Source organism: Bos indicus x Bos taurus, chromosome 2, assembly GCF_003369695.1.
Source record: "Bos indicus x Bos taurus breed Angus x Brahman F1 hybrid chromosome 2, Bos_hybrid_MaternalHap_v2.0, whole genome shotgun sequence".
Taxonomy (NCBI): Eukaryota; Metazoa; Chordata; class Mammalia; order Artiodactyla; family Bovidae; genus Bos; species Bos indicus x Bos taurus.
In genome coordinates, this window is record NC_040077.1 from 1,109,341 (window position 1) to 1,133,994 (window position 24,654).

General features: G+C 44.7%; 1 protein-coding gene and 1 long non-coding RNA gene across 3 annotated transcripts; one reads left to right on the top strand and one right to left on the bottom strand.

The window, feature by feature from the left end:
• The first annotated feature begins 430 nt into the window (after positions 1 to 430).
• Positions 431 to 23,380, top strand: PTPN18 (protein tyrosine phosphatase, non-receptor type 18). Of its 2 annotated transcripts, none has more exons than XM_027554421.1 (15): positions 431 to 4,358; positions 6,788 to 6,896; positions 7,162 to 7,238; positions 7,318 to 7,413; positions 7,526 to 7,564; positions 18,713 to 18,781; positions 19,497 to 19,559; positions 19,776 to 19,918; positions 20,326 to 20,392; positions 20,471 to 20,548; positions 20,643 to 20,732; positions 20,985 to 21,073; positions 21,748 to 21,956; positions 22,375 to 22,449; positions 22,656 to 23,380. In XM_027554421.1, the coding sequence occupies exons 1-15, from the start codon at positions 4,266 to 4,268 to the stop codon at positions 22,721 to 22,723; spliced, it is 1,365 nt and encodes a 454-aa protein (XP_027410222.1). In that variant the 5' UTR covers positions 431 to 4,265; the 3' UTR covers positions 22,724 to 23,380. The 2 variants fall into 2 exon arrangements, with proteins under 2 accessions (XP_027410222.1, XP_027410227.1); XM_027554426.1 differs by having other exon boundaries at positions 433 to 4,358; positions 19,776 to 19,783.
• Positions 19,725 to 21,456, bottom strand: LOC113900793. Its single transcript, XR_003513249.1, has 2 exons — positions 21,143 to 21,456; positions 19,725 to 20,530 (listed from the first exon to the last, which is right to left on the bottom strand). It is a non-coding gene; the product is annotated as an uncharacterized LOC113900793 (long non-coding RNA).
• Positions 23,381 to 24,654: the final 1,274 nt, after the last annotated feature.

A 24,654-nucleotide genomic window follows, 5' to 3' on the forward strand; every position in this document is an offset into this window, starting at 1 on the left:
CTCCATCCATGGAATTTTCTAGGCAAGAGTACTGGAGTGGGTTGCCATTTCCTTCTCCAGGGATCTTCCCAACTCAGGAATCGAACCCGGGTCTCCCACATTGCGGGCAGACGCTTTACCGTCTGAGCCACCAGGGAATCCAGTGAAGATAATGGTGACCTCCTTCAAAAGGCCCCCAGTGTGTTCTGTTACATTCAGTGCCCCCAACCCTGCAGCAGGCCACCACTGACCCACATCTCCTATGGAGACTCCTGGACACTCACAGGCAAGTCTGGGTCAGTCTCTTGTGGGGTCATTGCTCCTTTTTCCTGGGTCCTGGTATGCACGAGGTTCTGTTTGTGCCCTCCAAGAGTCTATTTCGAAGGCCTTTGTAAGTCCTGGCAGCTCTATGGTGGGGTTAATGGCGACCTCCTCCAAGAGGGCTTATGCCATACCCAGGTCTGCTGCACCCAGAGCCCCTGCCCCTGCGGCAGTCCACTGCTGACCCATACCTCCACTGGAGATACTCAAACACAGATACTCACCCCATGTTCAAGGTCGGAGAAGCCCCAGCAAGACAGTAGGCTCGAGCAGCAGCTTCGTGGCGCTGGAGCAGCTGTGAGGAGATACCCCAAGTCCAAGGGCTGAGAAGCCCCAGCAAGACGGTAGGAGAGGCGAGTTCATGCTTAGAATCAAACCCCAAACTTGCCAGAGATGCTCAGAGGGCTCAAACCAACCTCGTGTGTGCCAGGACCAGAGACCCTATAGAGACTGGTGGCCATGTAGTCTTGAGACACTGGCACCAGCAGGGAAAAACAGGATATTGCTTTAAGGAAAAAACAGCCCGCCACCAGGGCATTGTGGTCACTGTGACTTCATCTCCTTTGTCAGGTCACCTACAATGGGCCATTTCTTTAACAATACGCCATGAGCCCCTTGTGGACCCTAACAGTGTACACCATATTTTCTTTATCCATCACTTTATGAAATTTGGTTTCTCACTTTGGGGCTGTTTTGAATAATGCTGCTATGAGCATTTGTGTTCTCTTTAACTTTTTTCTTTGTAATTTATTCAGTTAGGAAATTGGTTTGTCTTATAGAGTTTCCAGAGTCTGGAATAAAAGCCCTCACAAAGGCAGTTAGCACCAGTCACTGGTGAATGCAAACTGGCATTTATAACTGGAGTGAGTGGCATTTTTCTGTTTGCCAAATGGCAGAGTTGTAGATGGGCCAATAGGTAAGCCCACCCAACCAAAGGTTCTTAACAGAGTAGAGCAGTGGGAGAGTTTTTTCAAATTTCTTCTTCCCTCTTGTGGCCTAGTTAAAAAAGGAAGTTGGAGAAGAACTTTTCAGTAGGGATTTCAGTAGTCTCAGACTGTCTCCTCACAAGCTTTCTAGGTGAAGGTGGTGTCTCCTGTTTACGATTTCCCCTTTGTAACAACAGCCTAGGCTGGGCTCTGCATAGTATTGTGAAAGCTTCCCTGATCACCTTCCAGCACCCTGTCCACTTGGCTCTGTTGCTGGCCTCTGAGCTGGCAAGCAGGCGGCAGACTGGCATGTGGGTGTTGGAGTGCCCAGGACCTGCAGGACAGTGCCAGCTGCTCCCACTGCTTGCCTCCAGGAGTGTGTACAAGAGGACCAGCAGCAGCAGTGAGTCCCATTGCAAGAACACAGCTTGCAGTTCTTTGGGAGAATGGAGAGGGGTGAGCCGTGGCTGCTGGAGGAGGTCTTGGTGGTCTTCCACCTCCCACACCCAATGCCTGAGCTGAGTGGAGGGCAAGCCAGAAGAATCTGGATGTTGAAGAGACATGGAGGGGTGGCCAGTGTCAGGATGGCAGTCCGCTTAACTAGAGGAGGACATAGAGTGGGGCGGGGAGGAGGGTATGGAGTTGTGGTTGAATGTGCAGCCAGAAACAGTGAACCATGGTGGAAGCATGGCAGGTGGACTGAAGTCTCAGCCACTCTGTTCATAGGCCAGATAGGCAGATAGATCCCTAAACAGGCAGACAGACACACAAACCTCTGGTAAGACAGACTTCTAGATAAAATCCCGGGCAAAGACAGACTACATAGCAGGACAGCCAAACAAATGGACAGATTCTTAGGCGTTTGGGAAGACGACCAGCCAGGCATCCAGAGAGACCTGTGTCCAGACACGACACCCCTCCCACCCTGCTTCCAGCCAACCGAGAGACAGAATCCCTCAAGAATAGACGAAGCACCACAACTGGACACAGAGACAGTCAGTGGAAAGACAGCTACTACCCAGTCAGCTATCCAGCCAGACCTTCGGCTTGACAGACTTAACTCTGCCAGTAAGAAAGACCCCAGCCTATCAGAAAGGTGCTCAGGATAGACAGATGTCCCCTAAACCAGGGGGACAGATAGACACCCCATCCTGTTGGACAAACACACCCCAGTCCCTAGTGGAACAGAGATTCCCCCAACTAGCCAGAACCCATTTGCTGCATTAGCTGCCCTGCCTCCGGGTCACCACCACAGATATGCAGGGCTCACTGAGCCTCAGTGTTGTCTCTGCACTCCAGGTCACCAGTTTCCAGTGACTACTGACAACCGATGACATTCACTGCTAGCAGGGTTCAGAAAGCCCTCTTGTGATCTGCAGTGGATATTCCCCCTTTACTCTGGTGTCCACTATCCCCAAATGATTGCTATTAGTGTCCATGATTACTCAGGGGCTCAAGCGTCTCTGTGACTCCTCCAGTGGACCTCCATATTTTCTCAAAGTTCAGTGATGCTTCTTTATCCCACCACCCTGAGTCCAACAACTGAATCTTGAGACCATCCAAGAAATCTCAGTGATTACACTGACATTCACTATCGAGCCCTGGTTAGGGGTCCTCAGTGAACTTGCCTGACTGTTTTGACCCCTCAATTACTTAGTAAACACTCAGTCCCAATGGTTCCCTGGTTACTTTCAGTCTGTCACTGACCTCCCAGTAACTGCCACTGAGATCTAGTGCCAGTCTCCGTGAACATCCAAGGAACTCTCACTGGCCTGCAGTGAACTCACTGACAATGTCAATCCTCGGTGGTCACTACTGACCTCCATCCCTACTGACCTGCTTTTTGCCTTCTCAGTCACTTAAACTGGGATTGGCAACCTACAGCCTGCAGCCCACCAAAGAAAAAAAACTGACACATGAAATTAAAATTTAAAGTCCGCAAATAAAGTTTGGAATACAGCCATGCTCATCCCTTTACATATGGCCTACTGGTTGCTTTCACCCTGCCTGTCAAAGTTGAGTGGCTGGGACAAGAAGCAGAGACCTGAGTCCTTTAAGAAAGTTTGCCTGTCTGTGACAACATTCTGATAACTCCCTAATGAATTAGGTTCACACTCCTTACCTCCAAAGTGAAGGATGGGCTAGCCCATCTACACTGACCGGCCCTCGGCAGGGGCCCCTGGCTCCTCCCTACTCTTTGCAGCCTTCCCCTTGGTGGCCCTAGAGCAACAACTGTCCTCTGGCCTTCTCATTTTCTGAAGAGGACAATATGAGAATGAAAAAATTCCTTAAAAGCGTTGAGAACATTTAGACCCCTGGAACCCACTCCCAAAACCTCAATTCTCAGTTTCCTGGAAGTTTATACGGCTTGAGATTCTCAAATTAGGATGATCCTGGCTCCCTCAGCTCCTCCTGGCCCGACCCACCCAGAAAAAGAAGTAACCTCAAGAAATTCTGTCTTTCTCACAGCTCAGGTGCCCGGGGGTCATTTCCCCCCGCGGCAACCTCTCCCAACCTCCCTTGGACTCCGCCGGAGAGCAGAGTGGGTAAGGTCTCCACACAGGGTTTCCCGGTCAGGAATTTCAGCTCGATCTAGGCAGCCGTCTTTACTCACAGCTGACACGCCAGCCTGGTTGGGATCCGGACACAGCCCAGAAGACCGGGCCCTGGAAGCCGGGCGAGGGCGTGCAGCCATCCGTCATGCCAGGGCGTGGACCCCGGGCCCAAGCTAGAGGCGGTGTCCAGAGGACCACAGGGACTCAGCCAGCCCTCGCGGAGACAAAAAAATTGAAGCGCCGGCGCAGTTTTCTAGCCCCAGGCGCAGCCAGGAGGACCTAGCGCCCCCAGTCAAGGAGCCTGTGGGCGGGGCTGGGGCGGGCTCTGAGTGTCATTGGCCGAGGGGCGCGCCCTGTCTGCCGCTGCGCACCCCCATTGGCCGGCGAGATCTGAGGCGGGGCCTCGGCTGCCTTCAGCGGAGTCTACCCCAACGGAGAGCGCGGAGCGCCACAGGTGGACTGCACCTCACTCCTAGTCGGCGCAATGAGCCGCAGTTTGGATGCGGCGCGGAGCTTCTTGGAGCAGCTGGAGGCACTGGGCGGCAGGCATGGGGTGGTCTTCGCCGGCGAGTTCAGTGTGAGTGGGCGAGTGTGGACTGCCGAGCTCCTGCTCCTCGCCCTGGACAGTCCGGACCTCCGTCTGTTCTTCTGTGCACCCTGCTGCACTTTGCTTCTCTCTCGGCGTCCAGGGTCGTCTTCTCACTTCAAGATCTGTTTTTCTCTCCCCAGCACCTCTCTCTGTCGCACTCTCTCCCTGCCTGTCTTCACCCTCTGCCTGCAGATACCCAGAGGGCGAAGTCCACGGCCGGCCCAGGCGGCCTGCGCCCTAGCTGCGCTCCCTGTATCGTCGGGTTGCTGAGCGGAGAAGGCGGGCGCTTGCGCGATGCCCGGCCTCTCCAAGCGACCCGGTGGTCACTGTCCCTACTGTGGTCCTAGGGAGGAAGGGGCTGGGAAAAGAGGAACCAAGAGGCCCCGCTGCGGTGAGGATATGGTCGCCAGTTCTTACAGACGATGTGGCCTGAGGCGCTTTATCCGGTCTCTCTGGCCTCTGTTTCTCCTAGGGTGAAATGTAACGAAACTGACCTGAGGATTAAAATAGCCAGTGTGGGTAAAGCGCGCTTAGCACATCTTGAGCGCTTACTTTATAGGTGCATTTGTCACTAGTTATAAATAATCCTAAACTTTACAGTGGGGTAGTGCAAGCCATATGTAAGGAGTGCTAATGCAGCAGCGTCGTAGGTATCGCACTGTACAAGTACTGAGATATTTTAAATATAATAGCATAGAAACGTGTTAGAATCATATATGGTGACATCTTAAATTTAGAAATGTCTGATAAATATATGTAATAAATGACTATATAATCATTAAGTACAATAGAAATAGAGAACAGATTTATGAAATGTATTAATAAATATGAACTATATAGTGTATATGTATAAATATGGTCATAAGCTATAATTGACACATTAATTTCATAGAACAGTAGAATAAACATAATTATAAAATGAGCAGTTATTCAAGTTTCTAAGAAACAATGTAATAGATAAAAGTATAAATCTGTTTATACAAATATAAAATAAATATTTATATAAGAAATGTGTAATAAATGCAGAATATATAATTTATTCAATATGAAAATGTGCATAATAAAGTAAAAATATAATTCCCAGGTAGTACATGACATCATGTCCATCCAGGTCTGGGTCCAGTCTGGGACAGTGAGCAGTGCTCAGGATCCCTATGCAGAAGCTGGGTGGTGAGCAGTGCCAGTTGCTGGAAGCCAGCCTCCTGAAATCTCCTGCACTCACAGGAGTCTTCCAAGGCCTCTCTGGACGTTGGTTTCCTCATCTACATAGTAGAAATATCCAGGAGAAGGAAATGGCAACCCACTCCAGTGTTCTTGCCTGGAGAATCCCAGGGATGGGGGAGCCTGGTGGGCTGCCATCCATGGGGTCGCACAGAGTCGGACACGACTGAAGCGACTTAGCAGCAGCAGCAGTCTCAATCTGTCTCTATCTCTAAGTAACTTTTAGAGGTAATCCATTTAGGATTACTTAGGCTAATCCACCTGGCTGGGTCTCAGTTTTACATTCTTAAAAATAAGGAGAGAGGCCAGGTATTCTCTGATATCCCCTACAGCTTTGAGATTTTTATAATCTCTCCAAATAGATTGTAAAATGCTTTGTTATGTGATGACTTCTTTTTTAATCTACTACTTTATGTATTGTTATGTTCACAAGAGCTCTTGAATAAATAAGTCTCTGCAAAAAAAAAAAAAAATATATATATATATATATATATATATCCATAGTGGTACCCACTGCAGAAATGTGTCCATGAAAACTTAAATGACCTACCTGATGGGTGTAAGAACGCTTAGAATGGTGGCTTGCACTCATGGTGGCTTGGTAGGTGTTATTTATTATTGTCATGATTATGAATACCTGGTGATGATGGCAATTCTATTCACTGATCATAATAATCTAACAGTATTAAAGCACCTAATAGTACATTTAATTCATATACATTGTATATTATCCTCTTGTGTATCATGTTTGTTATATTAAGTACATAATATATTACAATTATTGTTCACAATAAGATGTAAATACACACTGAGGGTGCGAGGACAGATGCTCAGAGGTCTGAGTTCAACACTCACTCACCCACTTCCTGGGTGGCACTTTCAGAAAGTCATTGACACATGTGGTGCCTCAGCTTTCTTACCTGCACAACGGGGAGTCAATAATACCCACTTCAGTGGCACCTTGCAGATAGTTCAATGCCCTTACACAGGGCTTAGCGTAGAGAGGGCACTCTGAATGGCTACTGTTATTGAATCAATATAATTAGTAGGCTTTACACTATCTGGACGCAACACTCACCTTTCATAGGCCACGTGCCGCATATCCCTGTGAGAGCCTCAGTGTCCCAGGCGTCTGATCTGGCTCCTCTCTTACTCTCTCTTCCCACCCCCGGGTCTTCTTGCGGTCTTCCCACCAGGACATCCGGGCCCGCTCAGCCGCCTGGAAGACGGAAAGTGTGCGCTCAACGGAGGCTGGCAGTCGCCCCGAGAACGTGAGGAAGAACCGTTACAAGGATGTGCTGCCTTGTAAGTCGGGGGTGGGGGTGGGGCCTCCGGAGGAGTCGGTGCCCCGACCCTGTGGGATCCAGGTGCTAGCCAGGGTCCATGTGTCCTACTGGGATCCCAGAACTCTCCCTCCCAGAGCCTTGCTGTGGCTGCATTTCTCCCCAGCATCCCACCAGTGCACCTCAATGGGATGCTCCCAGGTGTGCCATCCCCTGCTGGCTTTCATCTGGGAGGCATCAGGGCTGTCACCCACAAACTCCATGTTTCTCGCTTCTCCTGCTGGCAGACGATCAGACACGAGTGATCCTTTCCCTGCTCCAGGAAGAGGGACATGGCGACTACATCAATGGCAACTTCATCAGGGTCAGGCTGGGAGTCAGGAAAGGGGCAGAGGTGGTGGGGGTGGCAGCGGAACCTCGATAGTGAACTTAGCCTTTACCAGGGTACAGATGGAAGCCAGGCCTACATCGCCACGCAAGGACCCCTGCCTCACACCTTGCTAGACTTCTGGCGCCTCATCTGGGAATTTGGGGTCAAGGTCAGCTTTGGGGTCAAGGTCAGGGGGAAGTGTGGGCAGTATTCTGGGTCCTCCCTTGGCGCTGATAACTGCACCCCCTAAACTGATTCTCCTCCCTTACCCCGATATCTAGGTCATCTTGATGGCCTGTCAGGAGATGGAGAATGGACGGGTAGGTGTGCTCAGCCTCTCGAGTGCATGTCCTTATGCAGGAGACAGGAGAAACTCACTAGCTCTCCCCTGATCCCATGACTCAAGGGACCAGTTCTTGGAGTGACCCCCACTGTAGCTCTGCCAAGCCCACTGTTACTGGCTTTAATTTTTTTTTATGATCTTTTTCCTTTTATTCGTGGGGCTCATCCTTCCAATGTTGGCAACCCTCTCCTGCTGGTCTTCCTGCCCGATAGACCATAAGGCCCTATAACTGTGGCTTCCCCAGTACAACTCTGATGTCTTTCCCCATCTTTCTCCCACTTATTCACTATGCTCCAACCACTGGGGCCTTTGTTCTGCCTCAGATCCTATGCTTTGTCTGTTCCCTCTGCCTGGGACATTTTTCCCCTTGGGCTGCTGCATCACCACCTTCAGGTCTTGGGTCAAATGCTCCTTCCTCAATGAGATCTTCCTGGACCTCACCCCACTTGAAACTCCCACTCGCCTTCCCTGGTCGTACTTTCATTTTTCTTCATAGTTGTTACCAACTTCTGAATGAAATATAAGATAATCTACAAATGCATTATGTATATTATTTATTCTGTCTCCCTGAGTAAAAGCAAAGTTCCAGGGAAGCAGGGATCTTTGTTTTTCCCATAAGCATAAATTAGTTACTCAATAAATGTATATCAGCACTGAAGGCACATGGTTTCTGCATCCTGGCTGGCTGGGATAGCTGGCTGATCATGGAGTCTAGGCAGTCTGTAGTGATGTACATTTTTCATCCCTAATTTTGATAGTTGTGATACCTTCTCTCCTGGCTATTTGGTCTGGTGAGAATAAAGAATCAAACTTTTAACTGTTGTACTAAATCTGTCCTGCTGCCTGTTTTTGTAAATAAAAATGTATTAGAACATAGTCATGCTCATTGATTTACATAGTGTATACATGCCACAATTGTTAAGTTCAGTAGTTGGAAGTTAAGTAGACTGTATAGCTTACAAAGTCTAAAAGATTTATTATCTGGCCATTTATAGCAAGTTAGCCAATCTCTGGGCTAGAGGATTATTAGTTTTATTTTTTCAAAGAAGATGCTTTGAATTTTATTCATTTTCTCTATTTTTAAATTATTACTTCATTAATTTCTTTTATCTTTATCATTTCCTTTCTTCTGGTTTAGGTTTAACTTGCTTTTTTCTAGTTCTTTAAGCTTAGATAATAGATTTGTGATTTTTATCATGTGTAAGTAATGTCATTCATTTTTCTCCACACACTGCTCTAGCTACATTTCATAAACTATGTTGTCTTTTTTTTCCAGTTAATTCAACATGTGTTCTAGTTGCCCTTGTGATTTCTTCTTTGACATGGTATTTGACCATGGCTGTGCTTAATTTCCAAATATTGGGGACTTTTCCATATATCTTCCTGTTATTAAATTTCAGTTCCATTGTGGTCAAAGAACAATTATATATTATTCCAGATGTATTGAAACTTGTTTTGTGGTCATGAATACGATTTATCTTGGTAAATGTTTTGTGTGCACTTGAAAAGAGTGTGTATTCAGCTTGGTTGAGTATTCTATAAATATCAGGTCAAATTGATTGTGTCTTTTTGAAAGATACTTTAATCTTTTATATCTTTATTGTATATTATATATCTTTACTGATTTCTTTTCTCTAAATGTTCTGTCAGTTCCCAACAGGAATGCTGAAACCTTCAACTGTTTTATAACTATCAATTAGTACAAGCTTGTCAATAGTATTACTCAAATTGTATTATTCATATTTTTTTGTCTCAGTTCAGTACAGTCACTCAGTCATGTCCAACTCTTTGCAACCGCATGAACTGCAGCACGCCAGGCCTCCCTGTCCATCACCAACTCCCGGAGTTTACCCAAACTCATGTCCATTGAGTCGGTGATGCCATCCAACCATCTCATCCTCTGTTGTTACCTTCTCTTCCTGCATTCCATCTTTCCCAACATCAGGGTCTTTTCAAATGAGTCATCTCTTCACATCAGGTGGCCAAAGTATTAGAGTTTCAGCTTCAACATCAGTCCTTCCAATGGACATTCAGGACTGATTTTCTTTAGGATGGAGTGGTTGGATCTCCTTGCAGTCCAAGGGACTCTCAAGAGTCTTCTCCAACACCACAGTTCAAAAGCATCAATTCTTCGGTGCTCAGCTTTCTTATAGTCCAACTCTCACATCCATACATGACTACTGGAAAAACCATAGCCTTGACTAGACGGACCTTTGTTGACAAAGTAATGTCTCTGCTTTTTAATATGCTATCCAGGTTGGTCATAACTTTCCTTCTAAGGAGTAAGCGTCTTTTAATTTCATGGCTGCAATCACCATCTGCAGTGATTTTGGAGCCCCCCAAAATAAAGTCAGCCACTGTTTCCACTGTTTCCCCATCTATTTCCCATGAAGTGATGGGACCAGATGCCATGATCTTCGTTTTCTCAATGTTGAGCTTTAAGCCAACTTTTTCACTCTTCTCTTTCACGTTCATCAAGAGGCTCTTTAGTTCTTTTTCACTTTGTGCCATAAAGGTGGTGTCATCTGCATATCTGAGGTTATTGACATTTCTCCCGGCAATCTTGATTCCAGCTTGGGCTTCATCCAGCCAAGCGTTTCTCATGATGTACTCTGAATATAAGTTAAATAAGCAGGATGACAATCTACAGCCTTGACGTACACTTTTTCCTATTTGGAACCAGTCTGTTGTTCCATATCCAGTTCTAACTGTTGCTTCCTGACCTGCATACAGGTTTCTCAAGAGGCAGGTCAGGTGGTCTGGTATTCCCATCTCTTTCAGAATTTTCTCAGTTTATTGTGAAACACAGTCAAAGACTTGGCATAGTCAATAAAGCAGAAATAGATGTTTTTTTTGTCTACTTGTCCCATTATTTGCTGAAAGAGGAGTATTGAGATTTCTAACTGTAATTTTTCATTTATCTATTTTTTCTTTCAGTTCTGTCAGTTTTGGCTTAAGTTACTTTAAAACTATAATTGAGTGCTTATACAGTCAGGATTATGTCTCCTGATGAATCAAGCCTGTTTTCAATATGTAATGTCTCTTTTATGACCCTTTCTCTGAAGTGTACTTTGGTATTAATATAGCCATTTAAACTTCCTTAGATTAGAGTGTGCGTGATTATCTTTCTTATTCTTTTACTTTTTAAAATCTGTGTTCAATTTCATTTTATTTTTTTCCATACCACGAGGCTTGAGGGATCTTAGTTCTCTAACCAGGGATTGAACCTGTGCCCCCTGCAATGAAGCATGGAGTCCTAACCCTTGGACCATCAGGGAATTCCTCATTTTTATTTTTAAATTGTTTCTTATAGCTGTCATATTGTGGACACTTACTTTTTAAATCCAATCTGACAATCTCTGCCTTTAATTGGCATAGTATCTAATGTGTTGGGCTTCCCTGGTGGCTCAGACGGTTAAGAATGTCTGTAATGCAGGAGACCTGGGTTTGATCCGTGAATGGGGAAGATCCCTTGGAAAAAGGGAATGGCTACCCACTCTAGTATTCTTGCCTGGAGAATCCCATGGACAGAGGAGCCTGGCAGGCTACAGTCCGTGGGGTCGCAAAGAGTCGGACATGACTGAGCGGCTAACAGTGTGTTGGGGGATTCCCTGGTGGCTCACCAGTAAAGAATACACCTGCAATGCAGGAGTTTGATCCCTGGGTTGGGTAGGTCCCTGGAGAAGGAAATGGTAACCCTCTCCATTATTCTTGCCTGGAAAATCTCATGGACAGAGGAGCCTGACAGGTTACAGTCTATGGGGCCTCAAGAGTTGGACAAGACTTAGTGACTAAACCACCACCACCTTTAATATGTCAGTGATGAGTATAAATCTATGATTTTGCTATTTGTTTTCTATTTGTTCCATCTGTTCTTGTTCCTTTTTTCTTTTCTGTCTTTTTTACTTAGAATTTTTATGACTCCATTTCATAGTCATTATTACCTTATTAGTTTTACCTCTGTATTATGTGCTTGTGTGTTTAGTGAAATGTGTACTTATTACAGTCTGTGTTCAAATATTATTATTATACCATTTCAGGTAAAATGTGAGAACTTTACAACAGCATATTTCAATTTTCTCTTTCTATGCTTCAGCCTATTGTTGCCACAGGTTTAGTTCTAAATTTAAAATATACTACACAACATACTGCTATTATTTTCATATAGATTAAAAAAAACTTTATTGAGATATAATTCATCCATCTAAAGTGTGCAATTCAGTTGTTTTTAGTATATTCCTGAGTTATACAACCATCACCACAATAAATTTTAGAATATTTTCATCACCCCATAAAGAAACCCTATATCCATTAGCAGTCATACTCCATTTCCTACCAAACTCCATCCTAAGCAACTACTAATCTATCTGCACTATTAGATTTGCCCACTCCGGACTTTTCATATAACTGCAATCATATGACACGTTATCTTTGGTGAGTGGCTTCAAACACTGGGTAGTGTTTTTAAGATTCATGCATAGTGTAGCATGTGTTGACTGAGCCACCAGGGAAGCCCATGTCAATACTTCAGTCCTTCTTGTTGCTGGATAACATTCCGTTTTATATTTCCATGGCTCAGTTGGTAAAGGATCCACCTGCAAAGGGTCTGATCTCTGGGTTGGGAAGATCCCCTAGAAGAGGGCATGGAAACCCACTCCAGTATTCTTGCCTGGAGACTCTGCATGGACAGAAGATCTGCCAGGCTGCAGTCCACGGGGCTACAAAGAGTTGGACATGACTGAGTGACTAAGCGCACATAGCACAATCACTTTATAAAATTTGAGCTATTTCCATTTTTTGGTGATTGTGTCTTTCTTTTTTCAGTTGGGGTAAAATATACATAACATAAATTTTGCCATTTTAATGATTTCAAATGTACAATTTAGAAACATTAAGTACATTCACAATGTTTCAAACCATTATCAATATTCAATTCCAAAACTTGTTCATCATCCAAAACAGAAACTCTATCCATTTAATAACTACTTCCCCTTTACTCTTCCTGTAGCTCTTGGTAGCCTTTATTTTACTTTCTGGCTTTATTAATTTGCCTATTCTAGGTACCTCATATCAGTGGAATCATATACCTGTCCTTTTGTGTCTGACTTATTTCATTTATCATGTGTTCAAGGCTCATCCATGTTGCAGAGTGTATCAAAATTTCATTCTCTTTAAGGCTGAATAACATTTTGTTTTATATTTGTATCACATTTTGTTTATCCATTGATTTGTTGATGGACATTTGGGTTGTTTCTAACTTTTGGTTATTGTGATAATGCTGCTATAAATATTAATATATAAGTATCTGTTTTGAGTCCTTGTTTTCAATTTTTTTGGGTAGTAGTATTAATTACTGGATCATGTGGCAATGCTGTGTTTAATGTTTTTGTTTTGTTTTCCACAGTGGCTGCACCACTTTATATTCTCACCAACAATGCACAGGGTTTCATTAACACTCACCAAGATATATGTTACTTTTTGTTTTTGTTTTTAGCCATCCTAATGGGTGGGAAGTGGTGTCTCATGGTTGTGGTTTGCATTTGCCTAATGATGTGGATTTACCAAATATCTTTTCATGTGCTTATTTTTCCATTTGTATGTCTTCTTTGGACAAGTATTTGTTTAGGTTCATTACCATTTTTTAATTGGATTATTTGTCTTTTTATTATTGGAGAATTCTTCTGAATACAAGTCCCTTATCAGTATATGATTTACAAATATTTGTCTCATTGTGTGAGTGTCTTTTCATTTTCTTTACAGTGTCCTTTGAAGCACAAACCTTTGATAAGTTTGAAGACTTCCCATCTATTGTTTTGATGTACTTTTGGTGCTGTTTCTAACAAGTCATTGTCTAACCAGAGGTCAAAAAGATTTACTCCTATGTTTTCTTCTAAGTGTTTTATGCTTAGGTCTCAGACTCATTTTCAGTTAATTTTTGTATATGGTGTAAGATAGGGGATCCAAATTCATTGTTTATAGATATCCAGTTGTTCCAGTACTACTTGTTAAAAAGACTGCTCTTGCAGTCTTTTCCTTTGTTGAAAATCAGTTGACCAACCGTACATGTAAAGGTTTATTTCTGGACTGTCAATTCTATTCCATTGATTGTAGTACTATGCCAGTACTACAACATATTGTAGATCTGTAGTTAAGTGTTGAAATCAAGAAGTGTGAGTCTTCCAAATTTGTTTTATTTTCAAGATTGTTTTGTCTATTCTTGGTCACTTGCTGTGCAGAAAAGAGTTAACGTAGCAAGCCTAAGTGCTTATGCTTAGAAAGGCCTTCCTGCAAGGTTGGCTCTTAACTGGAAATTCGATTTCCAATAAGAGTGGCCCACTTTGCCTAAAGTATTTATATAAGCCATGTGTCTAAGTGACAGTAGGTTTATATGACACCTGCGTTCCTTCTGGAGTCTGAAGTTTTGGCCCACGCTAGTCAGAGGTGCCTACATACCACAGAGTCCCCCAGTAAAAACCTTGGGCACTGAATTCCTAAGGAGCTTCCCTGTGGACATTTCACACGTGTGGCCACAACTCACAGCTGGAGGAGTTAAGCGCATCCTAAGTGACTCTACTGGGTGAAGACCCTTGGAAGCTGGCACCTTGTTTTCTGCAGACTTCACCCTGTGCGCCTTTTCCCTTTGCCAATTTATTCTGTATCCTTTCATTGTGATAAATTGTAGCCATGAATACAACTCTGCACAGAGTCCTGTGAGTCCTCCTATTGAATCATCAAACCTGAGGGCAGCCTTGGGTATCCACAACACATTTATTAATGTTAACATATTAATTTTAAGATCAGCTTGCCAATATCGTCAAAAAGCCTAGAATTTTGATAAGGATTGCACTGAATCTATCAATTCAGGGTAGATATTGCAAACAACAGTTTTCTTTACATGAAAATACAATTGATTTTTCTGTATTGATTTTGTATTCTGAACCTTGCTGAATTCACTTTTGAGCTCTAATATAGTGTGTGTGTGTATCTTCAGGTTTTTTTTTTATATATGATTTCTATAGAGCTTTCCCAGTGGCTAGAATCTGCCTGCAATGTAGAAGACCCAGGTTCGATTCCTGGGTCAGAAAGATCCCCTGGAGAAGGGAATGGCTACCTGCTCCAGTATTCTTGTCTGGAAAAATCTGTGGACAGAGGAGTCTGGAGGGCTACGTTCGATGGGGTCACAAAGAGTCAGACGTGACTGAGTGATTAACACTTTATCTAATATCACTTTTATATATAACATCATGCTGTCTGCAATTTGAGATAGTTTTGTCTCTTCCAATCTGGGTAACTTCCCTTTCTTTCTTCTACCTTCCCATCTTTTTTCTTTCCTGTCCTTTTCTTTCTTCCTCCCTCCCACCTCCTCTCCTTTCTTTGCTTCATTTCTTTTTTCCTAACTGCACTGGTTACAACTTCCAATACAAAATTGTTCAGAAGTAAAAAAAAAAAAATCAATCAATCAATCAAATTACAGTAAAAAAAAAAAAAAAAGCAGAAAGTGCAAACATCTTTGTCTTGTTCTTGATCTTAAGCACAAACTATTCAGTCTTTCAACATTAAGTGTTAAGTTACCTGTAGGGTTTTTTTTAGATACTTATTGTAGGTTTTGCTTTTTAATTTTAAATGAGGAATTTCTTTTCTATGTCTAGTGCCTTTCATGTTTTTATTATATATGAAAAGGTACTGGATTTTGTTCATTTTTCTGCATCTATTGAGATGATCATGTGTTTCTGTTTTACTTTCTGTTATTATGGTATATGACATTGATTGACTTTCATATCTTGAACCAATCTTGTATGCTGTGTATAATCTTTTGTTAACGATTCTTCTGTCTTTATTCTTGAGATGTTGAATAGTTTTCTTGTGATATCTGTCTGGTTTTGATACCAGAGTAATACTGATCTCATAAAACATTCCTTCGTCACATTTTTGGAAAAATTTGTGAAGGATTGCTATTCCTTCTTTTTGGGTACAATTCACTAGATTATCTTTTAAAGATGTTAAAAATGAGAATACATATTTACCTTTTTCTTTATTTTTCATCCCTTTGTGTAGGTCATTATCCCACCTGATATCATGTTTCTTTTGTATAGAAAGCTTACTTTTTTTTGTTAAAGAAGAAATCAGAATTTTATTTATTTTGGCCTCACCATGCAGCATGTGGGATATTAGTTCCCAACCAGGGATCAAACCCATACTCCCTTCCGTGGAAGTGCAGAGTCTTAACCACTGGACCACTAGGGAAGTTCCTGAAAAGTTACTTTAATATTTCTCATAGTGCAGTTTTGCTTATGATAAAGTCTTTCAGCTTTTGTCTGCATTTTTAATTTTAGCATTTTTAGGGCATAACACCATTGACCTCTGGCTTGCAAGCTTCTGACAAAATTCTGCTGTCATTCTTATTTCTCAAATTTAAAGTCTTTTTGTGTATGATGGTTTTAAGATTTTTTTTATTATGATTTTTTAGCAATTTGATCATGATTAACTTGGTGTTAATAATCCTTGGATTATTCTCTTTATGGTTCATTGACCTTTCTGGGTTTGTGGGTTCATAGTTTCATGAAATTTGGAAGAATTTCCAGCTATTATTTCTTCAAAAATAGTTTCCATTTTCCCCTCTCCTCTCCTTCTGAACTCCAGGTACACATACATTAGGCCACTTGATATATCTCCACAGATATCTGATTCTGTTAGTTTTTTTCCTCCACTTTTTCTCTCTCTTTTTCACTTTTAATAGTTTCTATTGCTATGCCTTTGCGTTCACTGATCTTCTGGTATCTAATCTGCTATTAAAAAAAATTATTTATTTGGCTATGCCAGATCTTACCTGGGGCACTCAGGATCTTCAGGTGGGTCTAGTACCCTGATCCAGGCCCCCTGTGTTGGGAGATAGAGTTTTAGTCACTGGACCACCAGGGAAGCCCCTACTCTGTGATTAGACAGTTTTTTTTTTTCATATTCTTTTCCATTATGGTTTATCACAGGATACTGAATATAGTTCCCTGTGCTATATAGTAGGACCTTGTTTATCCATTCTATATATAATAGTTTACGTTTGCTAATCCCACATTCCCGATTGTTCCCTCCACACCCTCTTTTCCCCCAGTAACTACAAGTCTGTTCTCTGTGTTTGTGAGTCTGTTTCTCTTTTCTAGATAAGTTCATTTGTGTCAGATTTTAGATTTCACATATAAGTGATATCATATGGTATTTGTCTTTTCTTTCTGACTTACTTACTATGATAATCTCTATCATACTGAAATGGCATTATTTCATTCTTTTTTTATGGATGAATATATTGCGTGTGTGTGTATATATACGTACATCTCCTTTACCCATTCATCTGTCAATTGACATTTAGGTTGTTTCCATGTCTTGGCTATTGTGAGTACTACTGCTATGAACACAGTGTGCATGTATCTTTTCAGATAATAGTTTAGTCCAAATATATGCCCAGAAGTAGGATTTCTGGATCATATAGCAACTCTTTTTAGTTTTTAAAGAACCCCCATACTGTTTTCCATAGTGGCTGCACCAATTTACATTCCCACCAGCAATGTATGGGGGTTCTCTTTTCTCCACACCCTCATCAGCATTTGTTATTTGTAGACTTTTTACTGATGGCCATTCTGACTAGTGTGAGGTGGTACCTCATTGCAATTTTAATTTGTATTTCTCTAATAATTACCAATGTTGAACATCATTTCATGTACCTTAGATAGTGAATTTTTTATTCCATATATTTTATTTTTCCTTTCTAGAAGTTCCGTTTAGGTCTTCTTTATATCTTTTTTTTTTTTCATCACATTCATGTTTTTCCTTTTCATCTTTGAACATATTTATAAAAGCTGTCTTAAAGTCTTTGTCTGCTTTTTTCCTCATCTGTATTGGGTCTTTTTCTATTGACTGACTTATCTCCTGGGTGTAGGTCATATTTTTTGCTTCTTTGTATGTCTAGTAAATTTTTATTGGATGCTTAATATTTTAAATATTACACTTGCTAAGTTGCTTGGGTCATGTCTGACTCTTTTTGATCCTATGGACTGTAGCCTGCCAGGCTCCTCTGTCCATGGGGATTCTCCAGGCTATACTGGAGTGGGTTGCCATTTCGTCCTCCAGGGGATCTTCCCAGGGATCAAACCCGCATCTCTTATGTATCCTGCATTGCCAGGTGGGTTATTTACCATTAGTGCCACATGGGAAGCCCAAATTTTACACAAGTATTGATAAATTTTAGATCTTGTTATTTTCCTTTAAAAAGGAACTTTTTAAAAAAAGTGTTGGAACTTTTTTGGGAAGGCAGTTATTTTTGGATATTTGATCATTTTAAGGTTTATTTTTAAGCTTTTTAAGGGTACATCTAAAGAAGCCTTTATTCTAGAACTAAGTTCATTCTACTTACTAATGTGTGGTGTCTTGTTCCTTACTGAATGCCCTTTTTAATCAATCAGGTCTCCACTCTGGCTGGAGGAAATGTAAATTATTTCTGTTCCATTGTGAGCTCTAGGAAATGTTCATCTTATAGTTCTGTAGCTATTACGCTTTCATGGGAAGTTATTCTTTCCTAGCTTCATGGGGTTTCATGTCATATGTGCCCAGATAATTATCAGCTAAAGACTCAAGGGGACCCCATGCAGACTTCTGGTGTTCTTTGCTTTTGTTTGCATAGTACTGTTCTTTCAAGAACTCTGTCTTGGTCTCCCTGAGCCAAGATTTCTGGTTTCTCAAATAGTGGGATCATCAGACCCTTCATGGTCTGCAGCCTGGTTACTGCCTCTAGGCAGTAACCTTGGGAACTCATAGGGTTTCACTCCTGTGTTTCCCTTTGTTCAGTGATCACAGTCTTGCAAATGCATGTGGACCAGTGTCTGAAAATAGTAGCTCATACATTTTTTTCCAGGTTTTTAGTTGCTTACAGTAGGAGAATATTCTGGACTGTCTTCCTCCTGCACAGTCAGAAGCTCACATCTCCACTGAGTCTGTGTTTAATCTGATGAGATGCTGCTGTTCTCTGTGCTTCCACGAGCAAGCTGGGCTGTTCCAAGGGGTGGTACACATGTTAAAATGAACTCTGAGGCAGACTCCCCCTCTTCAGTCCCTGCCTGTTTCCCCTTGTCTTTTGCAGAAAAAGTGTGAGCGTTATTGGGCCCTACAACAGGAACCACTGCAGACTGGGCCTTTCTGCATCACTCTGGTGAGTTGGGGCAGAGGTGGGAACAGCACTTTATGAAGTCTTGGATTTTGTCTTTCACAGAAGATTCTGAGTGGAAAGCTTTTGGGCTGGGCTTGAAAGAATGAACAATTTCCCCACAGTCCCCCTCACACTGCAGGGAGCTCTCTGGTATTAGCATGCAAATAGTCAGAACTCATTATACACTGATTTTGCATTTTAACTACTATCATGGTTATCTCTGTAAATATAAATGTACCTGATTAGGTTCTTAAAATTCTTATTTCCCTTACCATTTCAGAAGAACTCAGAAAAATCTCTCATAGGTTATAAAAACAATTGGTACTGATAAATACAAGCAAACTAACAAAAGACATTTCTTTCTTTCACTGTAAATGAGCTTGTTGGAACTAGCTCATAGTTTCTCTTTCTCCCTTATGTAAAATGTTTCCTTCACAGAAGTCATGGGGGATATTTGGACTAAATGAATTTTTAGAAATAGGTGTTTCTTTTTTTTTTGGTGGGGGGAGGACTCTGTTGCACGACTTACAGGATCTCAGTTCCCTGACCAGGCACTGAACCAGGCCATGGCAGAAAAAGCCCAGAATCCTAACCGCTAGGCCACCAGTGAACTACTTTTTTAAAATTTTTAATCAGAAATGCTGTTTCCTGAAAATGTATCTTTTGGCACCTGTGATCTTTTTTCTCTGCCCTCTTCCCACATGCCCCATATCCACAGACAAGGGAGATGTGGCTGAATCCAGACATCAAACTCAGGATTCTGCAGGTCACCTTCCAGAAGGTACTGAAAGGGGAGGAGGAGACTTCCACATGGTGAGAGCTTCCTGTCTCTGCTTTCTTATCTGTAAAATGGGCATTAACAATAGTACCCTTCTGTTTAGTTATTATCTGTTTCATTTAAATGGAAGATGCGGAGAATAGGGCTGACATGAAATATTGCTCAATATATGGTTTTCTTTCTCTTTTTATTCTTTGCCTCTCATTTTCCATGTTTCAGGAATCCCGGTCAGTGTCCCAGCTGCAGTATATGTCCTGGCCAGACAGAGGGGTCCCCAGCAATCCTGACAATGTGCTTGCCATGGTTGAGAAAGCTCGGCACCTCCAGGGATCTGGTCCCAACCCCCTCTGTGTCCACTGCAGGTTTAATAAATGGGCTTTATGGGGATCTGGTGAGATAGAGGGGATGGTAGTTGGGGAGGGAGGCAGGGAAGAATAGTGCAGGACTTGGAGCCAGTCTTGCAGTTTCTCGAATGCCTACTTTAAGAAACCTGAGGCCACACTCGCTAAAGTTGCAACTGAAATTGTCAGTATTTATTGAGCACAGACTGTCTGCTGGGGAATAAGTACACAGCTGATGCTAAACAAATATCAGCAGTTAAAAAGTTTTTCCTTTCAAATTATAACCTGGGATACTGGGAACCAAAAAGTGCTGCAGGGGCCCCTCCATTAATTAAGCCCTTCACCACCTGCCCCCCACCCCAAATGTCCCCTTTAAAATGGGTTGCAGGAAGGCCCTGGTCGAGCTCATTCTGATTCTTACTTGTCAGTGCTGGCTGCGGGCGAACAGGTGTCCTGTGCACTGTGGATTATGTGAGACAGTTGCTTCTGACCCAGGTATGAAGAGGGCATGCGCATGAAGTGTGCGTCCTGTGCCCACGAGGTCTTTCTCATGTGCCCATCTCTCTGCCCTAGATGATCCCACCTAACTTCAGCCTCTTCAGTGTGGTCCTCGAGATTCGGAAGCAGCGGCCTCTGGCCATACAGACAGAGGTGTGAGCAGGGTCTCCCTATTCCAAGGACACATCCCTTCTGCTCTTGTCTTCCCTTCTCAATGACCTGTCTTCCCCTCTACCCACCACCCCAGGAGCAGTACAGATTCCTGTACCACACAGTGTCTCAGATGTTTCTCTCAGCGATACAGAATGCCAGCCCTCATTACCAGAACCTCAAGGAGGTACCAAGGCCCCCTTCCAACCCTCAGAGACCAGGACCCAGAGGTCTGTGGCCACCACTATGGCAGCATCTAGCCCTTGGACTCCTTCCAGTAGCACGGACTGACTCTGATATCTACCTTTGTCATCCTCCTTGCTTCCTTATCAGAGTGTCTCCTCTTAAGCTGCCCCCACAGCGACCACAGTGATCTCCACTAGGAGTCCGGACAGTGTCCTCTGAAGCCTCATGCTCTTCCCCTCCTGTCTTTCCCCAGAATTGTGTCCCACTCTACGATGACGCCCTCTCCCTCTGGACTTCGCAGAACCTGAATGCCATCGCCCGCCCATCCAGCGGAGTCCTTAGGTACGTAGCCCCACCCCCGGAGTCTTCCCTTTCCAGTTTCTTCTTCTTGGAGGCTAGCCCTTTCCTCACCTTTGAAACACTGGCGCCATCCTTGTCGTTCAGTTCACCAAATATCCACCAGCCCTTTCGTTGAACTGAGCTCTGGGAACCTTTTCGAAGATTATTCTTTAATACCAGAGGTGACACTGCCTCTGCCCCTACCCCTACATTCCGGTGTCAGTACTTTCCTCATTCCCCCCAAGTCATTAATTCAGCAGGTATTTCTTGATGCTGCCCAACTGTCAGGCCCCATATCTGGTGCGGCAACTTCAGCCCTTGGTCTGAGACCAGCTCTCCCATTTTGAGACCTTCCCTTCCTTCCCTTTAGATGTCACTTCCTCATTCATTTATTCAATACACAACTACACAGAAATGACCACTCCTCAATAACATCTCGCCCCATTCACCTGCCAGCTGGGCCCTTCCTTCCTTCATCCACCGAACCTGCTGGGCCCTAGGGACACAGAAACGAGACCCCCTTCTACGGAGACCAACCGCCTCCATCTCAGTGCTCTTTCACTGCGAGCCGCCTCGGGCGGGAAGGAAGCCCGTGGTTTGCTCGCCCAGCGAGCTGCCCCCTCCTCCCCCCGCCTAGGCGCTGCAGTTTCACTTCCTCCCCGCCCTCCCACCCGCAGAAGCATCTCGGTGCCCGGGCCTCCGGCCCTCTCCATGGCCGACACTTACGCGGTGGTACAGAAGCGTGCGGCCCCCGCGGGCACCGGGGCAGGCGCGGGCGCGCGGGCACGCGGCACGGAGGACACGCCACTCTACAGCCAGGTGAAGCCGCGCGCCTGGCGGCACCAGGCGCTATCGGAGGACGCGCGCGGCGCGCAGCAGGGCCGCGGTAAGTCTAGGAGGCCGGGGGGCGGGGCTGGGTTGGATCTAACCCCACCTGTTCCTCCAGATCCTCCCTGGCTAGGTTCTGGAGAGCCTGGAGGCCGCGATGACCTCCCCTCCCCCCAGCTCGAGTCTGGCCGGGGCACGCCCTGGAGGGCTGAGGTTCGGGCTTCCTGGCCATGCCTCTAGGACTTTTGCCTGTCCTCAGGTCACGCCCGGAAGCGTCTCGGGCCACGCCGTGGTCTCTGGCCCCGCCGCAGTCTCTGACCTCGTCACCTGGTCTGGGCAGAGGGCTCCGTCTTGGTTACGCCCCTGGCCACTGGGCCCGGACCCGCAGCCCCCAGCCCGCCGTCTTGGGCAGGGAGGATGCCAGAATTTGAAGGGCCGTCTGAGTTGACCTGTTCGGGGTGGTTTTCTGCCCGCAGTTCCTGTTGACGAAAGCCTGGCCGGGCCTGGCGCCTATGAGGACGTGGCGGATAGAGCTCAGACTGGTGGGCTAGGTAAGTCAGATAACTTCGGTTGCTGGGGCCGTTTGCAATTGCGACGGGGGTGAGGCGGAGGTGGTGGCAGGGGACTCACATCCTCAGAGCCCTGTGGACGTGGCTGCAGCAAACCGGGAGGGCCTGGAGAATGATTTTCCACCTGTTGCCTTCCTATCCACACCTCAGCTTCTCTTATGAGCCTTATGGTGCCCTTCCTCTTCCAGGCTTTAACCTGCGCATTGGGAGGCCTAAAGGACCCCGAGATCCGCCTGCTGAATGGACCCGGGTGTGAGCGCTGCACCCCTGCCTGTCTGTTGCTCCACATGGGTGCCTGGACTGCTGAGGGTCATGCTCTGCTTTATGAAGTGTTGGGGATGGGGGTGCTGGGCTGAATAAAAATAAACGTTTCTTAGCGTGGAAGATGTGGGGCTCTGCCTTAGTGATTATAGCATTCAAGTCACTGAAACCATGTCCAAGTCCCTGTGTCCTTATCTTTTGAAGTAAAATGCTGACTCAAGAGTTAATGATTTGGAAATGTGAAGATGTAGAAACAAAGCATAGTTGTTGAGCTAGGGAACTGGGACTGTAATTCTACCACATAGTAGAATCACTGAACTCCCAGTTTCCTGAAAGGGATAGATAAAGATCTGACACACACTCCTAAGTTATTTTTACAGGAAGCAGACCCCCACAAGATAAAAACTGCTGACAACAAGAACATAGACCCTAGACTGGTTGAAAGCAGAGGCTGAAGATGCTGAAACTTCACCTTGATGCCAACCAATCCAAGGACTGTCCATAAGCTTGGTCCATGATCACCCACTGCTCCTTGAACACTATAAAACTCCTCACTAACCCCTCTAGGGTGGGTCACACGGTATTCATGGCATTAGCCCACTGTGGCCCCCTTTGCCTGGCAAAACAATAAAAGCTGCTCTTTTCTACTTCACCCAAAACTGTCTCTGCATTTCTGTTTGGCACCAGTAAACAGAGGCCGAGTTTCAGCAACACCATGAGACTTGGGGAGGTAGTTGGGTGATGATGGCTGGTGAGGTTACACTGAGCATACTCAAGAATAAACTCAACCCTAAGGGACTGGCAGGGCCCCCCCATTATGAAGGGGATGATGGATAGACAGACTTCTGGAGACCACCTGAAAGACTGGTTCATTTCAGTATCTGAGACTCCCTCACTCAGACATTCAGCTTACAACACAAGTGATGGATGGACCTTCACCCCCCACTACCATTCAGACAAATGAAAGCCAGGCATAACAACAGCCAAGCAGACTGATTTCAGACAGACAGGTAAGGAGATCCCCAGATGGGTAAGCAGACAGAATTCCAACCTGGACAGGCAGATAGCCATTCCCCTTGACAGCCAGAGCTTCAGAGGGACAGTCCATTCCCTGGGTAGACCTCCAGTCAGGAAGAGTGACACACCAACAGCCTAACAGACCACCCCATGCAAAAGACATCACCAGAAAGACAGACCCTCTCCTCCGGCTAGGTTGCTAGACAGACGCCAGACAGACAGACCCTTGGCTGGACAGACTCCCAGACAGCCATAAACAGATCCCCAGCTGAATAGACAGATGTCCTCTGAGTTAGACAGACCTTCAGCTACACAGACCTACCTGTCAGACAGACTGACAGGCCTAATCACATGGACTCCCAGGTAGCCAAATGTACTCCAGTCAGGCAGATACCAGCCACACAGACCTTTGACTGCACAGACACTTCACCTAGCCAGGCAGACTTCCAACTAGGCAGACAAGTGGACTCCTGCTGCTGCTGCTGCTAAGTCGCTTCGGTCGTGTCTGATTCTGTGCGACCCCATAGACGGCAGCCCACCAGCTCCCCCGTCCCTGGGATTCTCCAGGCAAGAACACTGGAGTGGGTTGCCATTTCCTTCTCCAATGCATGAAAGTGAAAACTGAAAGTGAATTTGCTCAGTTGTGTCCGACTCTTAGTGACCCCATGGACTGCAGCCTACCAGGCTCCTCCGTCCATGGGATTTTCCAGGCAAGAGTACTTTACCAACAAGTACAACAAGTGGACAGACTTTACCAACTCACCAACTATACAGAATCCATATTTTGGCAGACAAATCGATATATCTCCTGCTGGGAAGACAGCCAGGTGGACTCCCAGGTGGTCAGCTGGTCAGATAAGCAGATAGAAAAAGCAACAGGAGTCAGATGGACCCCTCCCCACTACACAG